The sequence below is a fragment of the Perissodus microlepis genome, chromosome 4, assembly GCF_051167445.1.
Source record: "Perissodus microlepis isolate ML-2025 ecotype Zambia chromosome 4, ASM5116744v1, whole genome shotgun sequence".
NCBI classification, from domain to species: Eukaryota; Metazoa; Chordata; class Actinopteri; order Cichliformes; family Cichlidae; genus Perissodus; species Perissodus microlepis.
The window spans coordinates 13,159,813-13,167,844 of NC_140464.1; the positions used below are offsets into that span (position 1 = coordinate 13,159,813).

The following is an 8,032-nucleotide window of genomic DNA, read 5'->3' on the forward strand; positions in this document are numbered from 1 at the left end:
AAATGATGACATTATTGTATATAATGTATAATTCAGCTATTGCGGATATAAATGAGATGTTGCTGTTGTGAAATTAAAACAATAAGATGCTTTCAAAAGGTCTTATAGGTCATTTTTACTTGCTGCTAGCTGGTTGCTAGGCAACATGATGTCATCATAATATCTAGTATAAATAAGAGTCTTCACGGGCATAAGATGTGCTCGTGTGCTAAGTTTGGCTGGTGTAACTCTGTGTAGAAGGAGTTGGAGGACAAAGAAACGAACGCGCATGCAGAGAGATTGTGTGTATTATATTTGGTGTATTTCATGAATTTTTTCTGAAAAACTTTTTCATATATCAAGTTTTTTTTAATGATAAACCACTTTTAAATGTTTTTAAATGTACTATAGAAATAAAATGTACTTAGTAGCTATAGTAAGATGACTTTATATATTTATTTACATTATTTATTCATTTAGTTTTTTATTTTTTTAAAGTTCAAACTTCACACCAAAATCACTGATTTTATATTTAGATTGTTTAGGGTGAGTGGTGTAGGTGACCAGTTGTTTTTTTTTATACATATATATGTATCTGCATTCTCTTTAATATAATGGAACTACAACATAAATTGCCTTGTGGCTCTTAAGAAACAAAACTAAATACATAAAAAAATTCATTATAAAATGAAAAAAAAAAAAAAACCAAACAGTAGCTATATCTTTTTCTAGAAATCATGACCTAAAATGCTCAAAAGGAAAATGCTCACAAACAGGTCTCTGGTTTTTTTTATGTCTATGCCAGCCAAACAAGGTGTCCAGCTAACCCACACTGCTGTTCCTTTCACTCAGAATTATATATCACATGTTCATATGGTCTCAAAGACAATAATAAAAATAAATCTTACTTTTTAAGTATTCTTTGTATAGTGTAACGCCCTTGCTTTTTTATTCAGGTATAAATGCAGACCTAGTCATACAAGAACACAATGTTATTTCAATTATCCTCAAGATGATCTTGCATGCCCATTAGTACACGTTAGCCTACTCTCTACCTTAACACTTACCTCCTCTCATCAATGTCAACTTGTTAATGTGATCAGTTTAGCTTTTTCTTTTCCTTCTTTAACTTTCTTCTCTATTTCCCGCTCGTAGTGTCATTTTCTAACTTTCCTGGCAGTTTTATACCAAGTAGTTCTGGCAACACTGCTCTAATCTAAACACTCATCACATAGCAGCTGGTTCTAATTATGCCATACTTCCACTTTGGTGTCTTTAGATTAGTCCAAGAGCCATTCATTTGACTCTGACAGCAGTACCCTGATACCCCCCCCCCCCCCCCCCAAAACCCCTGACACGCATACACACACACACACAAGCACACACACGTTCACATCTACACCTCATCAGTCAAAGGGTCCCTTGCCATAGCAACAGTAAATGAAAGCAACCTGAAAGAGCCCCCAGTGAGTGGCGGATGCTGGGGCTGCCTGCATTGTTGGAGGGAGGATCTGGCAACCTGCAATCACAAGCCCTCTATTCAGGCCCTCTTTAGTATTACTCAGCAAGTCAGGATTTACTGCATCATGGCTTCCGTTCTTTTCAGCCCTGACTGGCACATTGGCATGAGATAAGTGCCGCTTGGAAACGTGGCACAGTGGCTGCCCAAGCACAATGCTCCATTGCTCTCACACTGTTTGTATGTGTGTGTCAGTGTGTGTATGCAAGCATGTCTGTGTGTGCATTGTGTGGAACCTGTAATGAATCTTAATTATGTTTTGGTCTGACTCCAGGTCCTGGATATACGTCCAGAGTCGGAGGCTATGCTCGCTGAAGGAACCAGAGTGTGCGCTTATTGGAGTGAGCGCTCCCGCTGCTTATACCCAGGCTATGTTCGCCGAGGTGAGGCATCAGTTACAAAGAAAACTGTATATGCATATCGTCCGCTTTTATCACAGCTGATAGAGTGAATTTTTACCACTTGCAGGTGGTTCATCTGATGAGGGGAAGCAAGGCGGGGTGATGGTAGAGTTTGATGATGGGGATCGAGGGAAGATTTCACTCCCCAACATCCGCCTCCTGCCTCCAGGATACCAAATTCACTGTGGGTGCCTCCTCTTGGAGTAACATGGAATTAGACCCTTTTTTGTTGGGGTGTGCGGCATACTGTGTTAACTAAATGCTGATAATGTTCTACTTTAGGTGGAGAGCCATCTCCTTCCCTATTGGTTCCCAGTGGTTCAGCAGCCAAGAGAACTTCCAGTCTGGAGCAGGCACCAATCAGTGAGAGACCTTCAGACAGACTGAGCACTATTAACACTGTAAACACCACCCAGAGTCTGACCGTTATTAAAAGAAGACCAGGTGAGAGTTAACCCCTGAAACCATGTTTACCTCCAGTGTTACATGAGCTGTTATGGGTTTTAGGAGTTTTATAAATGATTTAGATCATTTTATTACAGATTGAAAGACTTTTATAATCCTCTAAACAAAGGTACAACAAACAAAATGATAATTAACAGTTCAAAATAATATAATCATTTTAGACAATCATCCTTATGGAAAAGCTAAAAGCAAATTTTAGATAACCTATAGTATTAGCTATACTAAAATAAAGAAGATCCAAAATTTTCATTTTGATATTTAATTTGTGCTATAATTTCAAAACTTATTGATTCATATGCACAAAGAAAACAAAAAAAGAACAATTTTTTTTAAAAAATTTATCTGTATTTTTTATGAATTTCTAAGTTGACGATGTGAGAAAGAATTACTGTAGTTTTAGTAACACTGCAAATAGATACATACTCACGAGGGCCATATTTGTAAATGATGAAACCTCTGACTAAAGCTAAAGTTGACCAGAAAGTCAACTGATCACATTTCACACAGCTTTGCCACCGCAGGCTAAAGATCGAAAAGTTGCCAGCAACACAAAGTTTCACCCACTGACCGGTCGCACCCCTAGGCGTGTGTGGCCCATGCTGAGGTTTTTCCATCGTAGCCAAAAGGTTTGCTGGACGAGGATTTGGGCAAAACAGTGCACCGTTTATTTGCAGTTTATTATCAGAAACTGTTCAATAAACAACATTTTCTTCCGACATAGTTTTAAGAAATATTTGCAGACTGAAAGTTAACATAACAAATATTGGATGTTGGAGGTTCTTCACTGCGTCATTGCTTGGCTATATTTCTGCACAGCTGGGATTCTTAGTCTGCGTCTTCACTCTGCTTTTGCCGTGTTCCATTGCATGCCTATATTTATCCATCAGTCATGACGACAGCCTGCATATCAAAATGTGTGCAAACAATATGTGCTGCTAGGCAACCAGGCATGCCTCGATTCTATGGAGGTCAAAATGGCCTCTTTGGCGATTCTAGGTATAATTTTTTTTTCTTTTTTGTCTCTCATCAAACCCCAGAATTCACTATGTAATAATGAAATCTATTTTAGGAAAAGTCATGAAATAAGAGATAATGGGGTTTTATTTTAAGAGAGTTTTAAAATGCCAAAGGAGTCTAAATGAACCCTTTGGCAATTCTAATGTTAAAGATGAAGACATGTCTTATCTCATAACAAAACACTGTTGATTTTAACAAGAAATTTAGGGGTTCTTGACAATAATTCAATAAATAGACTGCAATGCGATCTAATACAACAGCCTTGACAAAAATACTTTGTAAAGTGTTTATTTTTCAGCTTTGGTTCGCTGTTAGAACAGCTTATTGTTGTGTTTATATTTAGTTATTTTCAGTATCATTCTAGACATATTTTATTGAAAGGTGTTTCTACTGTATGAAAGGTATATCTAATATATATACACGGGTGTGTATTTGTACACACCCGTGTTTGCTCATTTGTGATTTATTGCTAAAGCATATTATGTTTTTTTCATTCTAGGGAGACCAAAGGGTTCTGGGAAAAAACAAAAGCAGCAGCAAATTGAGAATGCCAATAAAAATCCTTTACCTTTCCTGGGCTGGAGCTCATTGACCAACACCAGAAAGAGGACGTCTGATAATCTCTTTCAGTTCAACGGTGCACCCAAGAGGACCTTGAAAGGAAAGGAGGATGACCTGTTCTCTATGACTCATTCCCAGTCACAGGCTTCCGTCCCAACCAAAGGCCTTTTCAGCAGCAGCTCATTTGAGGTGGATTCCTTTAGAAGCATTGCAAATGGTTACTCTTCCTTCTGTACCCAGTCTACAGGACCAGGTTCGGCTTTATCTTTGGGTTCCAGAAGTGGGCTGTATGGTGAAAAGCGCAAACAAGATGAACTGGTTATGCCAAGGAGCAAAAGGTCTGGACAAGAGTTCCTCATCAAGTTGGATCATGAAGGAGTGACATCCCCCAAGACAAAGAACAGCAAGGCTCTGCTGCTGCGAGGGGCATCTTCCAGTGTAAGTGGCTTACCCAGGACAGAAGCATACTCTCATCCAGTCCTGCTGGTAAAGGATAACAAGAAGGGAGCCTCCAGAGTAGAACTTCTTCTAAAAGGGACCACACCTCAAAGAAAGCCCTCTACTTCTATGCGTCTCGGGGAATATGGTGACTTGGGCTTCAGCTCTCACAGAGACTGTCACAGCTCCTACTCTGATCTGGATGATGAAGAGGAAGAAGAAGAGGAAGAGAGGAGGGCTGCACTGGCTGCAGCCTCAGGAGGACTAAGGACTGCTGGTCGCTTCCTTTCTCGTCTCTCGGTCTCCTCCTCTTCTTCAGGTTCTTCAAGCTCCTCCTCTTCAGGCTCTCTTTCAAGTTCCAGCCTCTGTTCCTCTGAAAATGATTCCTCGTACAGCTCAGAGGATGAGGATAGTTCAACACTGATGCTGCAGAGTTGTCTTTCCTCCCATCGGGGGCTCCTACAACCATCAGAACCCTCTACATCTTCAAGGCCTCGCCAGCATGCCTTTGTGGCCAAAGCTATGGCTGTTTCCAGTGCCAAAGGTGCCACCCTTAACCAGGTCTCTCACAGCAAGTCCTTGAAGAGGAAAGAATGTGCAGGCTCCCTATCTAAACCAACTAAGGATTTTGTCAAGAAACCTAGGATGCTTCCAGATGAGGCTACATTTATTCCAAGGCCCAAGATGTCCGCATTCCTTTCAGGAAGACAAATGTGGAGGTGGTCAGGAAGCCCTACACAGGTGAGAATAGGCTATCAATCGGTTTAGGTTTTCTCTTGCAATATTAGCTCAAATAGTTTACAATACGTGCCCCTTGAGGTCAACAAACATCAGTAATAATCGTCATTATCAAAGAGGATTGGTCAAAGTGTCTGGTTTTTCACAGAGGCGAGGACTTAAGGGCAAGGCCAAGAAGCTTTTCTATAAGGCCATTGTGCGAGGCAGAGAAACGGTGAAAGTGGGAGATTGTGCTGTGTTCCTCTCAGCTGGACGACCTAACCTCCCATATGTGGGTCAAATTGAGAACTTCTGGGAATCATGGACTTCTAGAATGGTAGTCAAAGTCAAATGGTTCTACCACCCTGAAGAGACAAAGCTAGGGAAAAGGCATCGAGATGGCAAGGTAAGCTGGGTTGTTATACGGGATACAATGCAGACAAATATGCAAAAAAATGAAGAAGCAAGCAAATACATTTCATAACACTGTTTTCGTAGCTATATTTGTAACTTTTTGCTTTGTGAATAGCCTGTAACTAATCCCTTATTTCTGTCCAGCATGCCCTTTATCAGTCGTGCCACGAGGATGAGAATGATGTCCAGACAATCTCTCACAAGTGCCAGGTGGTGAGCAGAGAGGAGTATGAGTGTCTGACTCGCAATCAGAAGCCGAACAGTACCTCTCCAGATCTGTACTACCTGGCTGGGACGTACGATCCGACCACTGGTCAGTTGGTCACTGCTGAAGGTGTTTCCATCATGTGCTGATCCACTAAGGGGACACACTACTGAAGAACTTCTTCGGAGGAAGAATATAACGTCATGATTTCTCCTATTCAACCATTCAGTCTGGCAGAATGGCTAATGTTATTTGGGTTTGCCTCCAGGACCCACAGATAAGATGTCAGCACCAAAACTGGACTGACTGACATTACACACTGGAGTCTGTTGGTGTCTAACATTTGTGAGGCCGTGAGCATAGCTGGTTGATCCAGTCATTAAGAATAGCAGAAAGTCTGTGTCTTTCTGAGCATAGCAAAATTCAGTAAGTGACATTTCAACCATCTAACTAATCTCTTTTAAAAAGGTCCTTTGACAGCTTCACAACTCCTTTTTAAAAACTCATGCTTCCAGCTCCTATCAAAAGGAGAGCTGAAATTGTAGTTGACTGTAAAAAATAACATTAGGCTCAAGAGTCAATGTGGACCAATTCTTTAAAAGGTAGCCTTACCTGAGGGAATGGAAACAAAAGTGAGGCACGGGGCTCGACCCAAGCCTCTTCATTCCAGGGAAGTTGAAAACATGTAAAGGGTGTAAAGTTGATGTCTGTAAATATTTTTAAATGTTCCTAATGAAGCCATACACTTCAGTACCTCTCACCTGTCTTAACTGTTCAGGTGTATATTGTATAGTTCAATTATTGTATTGTTGTCTGTTGTCTATATGTACATAAAAGCTATTTTATATAGGAGTTTATTATGTATATATGAAATGTATCTTTCCATGTTTGCAATTGATTTATTTTTATATATGTGTAGAATACATTACATTGTGTGTGCTTTTTCTTTTTTCGTTTGCTGCAGGAAGTTAAGGTTGAAGATGTTAGTGTTGCACTGCATATGCCCTGCTGAGAGAGACTGAGACAGAGCACAGACAAAGACAGAAGGATTTAGTCTACAACAGGACAAGACTCCCTTTCTAAGAGAAAGGTGTCATTCTGTTTAAAAAGAAAAAAAAAAACCCCACATAGGTCAAGTGGCTTTTTGCGTAATTGTCTGTTCCTTCACATTTCGTTTGGCTATTTTTTATTTATTTACCTCTCTGATGGTCATCATCACAAAGTCAGATCAGACTTAACCGCAGCCACGGGTCGAAAGTGATTTAAGATGTGATGCGAGCGTACCATTACGGCACGACGTTTGTGTGCGATGAGTGTCCCGACAATATAATCGTGTCCACACAAATCAATGTTACACAATACTGGATCTTCTAATGAAAATGTGTTAAATGTGCAATGCACTCATCAGTGCATAGTTTAGCATAATATGGCCTACAAAATACCAAAGTGTCTTTAATATCTTAATTTCCTTTATTTAAAAAACAAGCACCTGTACTGAACACAGAAATCACTGGTAACTTATAGAATAATTGTCCTCCACTATGTGCAAATTTACTGGCTTTGCATTGTGACAATGGTTTCTTGCACACGTACCTGCAGTTTTGGTTAGTACATAAATATGTACCAAAATGCCACCTGGAGGTGTGACTGTGAAGGTCAAGGTACTGATAAGGAAAGAAGATGAGTACTGACAATTTGTTGAAATGAGTCCATTTTTAGTTTCATTAGCCGTCTGTGTCTATTTTGTACAGAACACATACATCCTTGATGCTAACTGTGAAGGACAATCAGATTCACAAAGCAATGGACATAGAGCAGGTTTACTCGATCTGGAAATTACTTATGTTATTTAATTTGTGCCAAGTACATTTTCTCTATTTTTGTCTTGTTTGATATGCAATCCTGAGTAATTTTTTGCTCACAAAGTTTTATTTTGTTTGCCAACATTTTATTTATTGTCAATGTTGCTGTTCATGCCAAGAGCGCTTTATGAGAATGTGACATTGTTTTTTTTCTTGGTGTGATGTCGCATTTGCATTTCTTAAATAAAACTGGTCTTATAGAGGCCATTTAGTGAAAAAAAAGATTAAAAAATAAAGCAACACTGGATTCTTCTCATCCAAAAACCGCTGTGATTTAATTCTGTTATTTTGACTGTTTCCCACTCATCTTACTGTTCATTTCCTATTACCGAACATTATATCATTATATGGACAAAAGCGTTGCCCACACCTCTTAATCTTTAAATTTCACTGTTTTCAATCAAGCAAAAAAAAAAAAAAAAAAAAAAGTCAAGCAACTGGCCACACAGTCTGC

The 8,032-nt window shown here is 39.5% G+C and overlaps 1 protein-coding gene across 11 annotated transcripts in view; it reads left to right on the plus strand.

Annotated features, from left to right (window-relative positions):
• The window catches only part of bahcc1a (BAH domain and coiled-coil containing 1a), a 62,064-nt gene extending 54,250 nt beyond the window's left edge, over positions 1-7,814 (plus strand). For all 11 annotated transcript variants that reach the window (XM_084925864.1, XM_084925869.1, XM_084925870.1 and 8 more), the window contains 6 exons: positions 1,773-1,881; positions 1,967-2,083; positions 2,182-2,343; positions 3,881-5,121; positions 5,267-5,503; positions 5,656-7,814. In XM_084925864.1, the coding sequence (XP_084781990.1) occupies positions 1,773-1,881; positions 1,967-2,083; positions 2,182-2,343; positions 3,881-5,121; positions 5,267-5,503; positions 5,656-5,865 (2,076 nt within the window). In that variant the 3' untranslated portion in view covers positions 5,866-7,814. The remainder of the gene's footprint in view (positions 1-1,772; positions 1,882-1,966; positions 2,084-2,181; positions 2,344-3,880; positions 5,122-5,266; positions 5,504-5,655) is intronic.
• Positions 7,815-8,032: the final 218 nt, after the last annotated feature.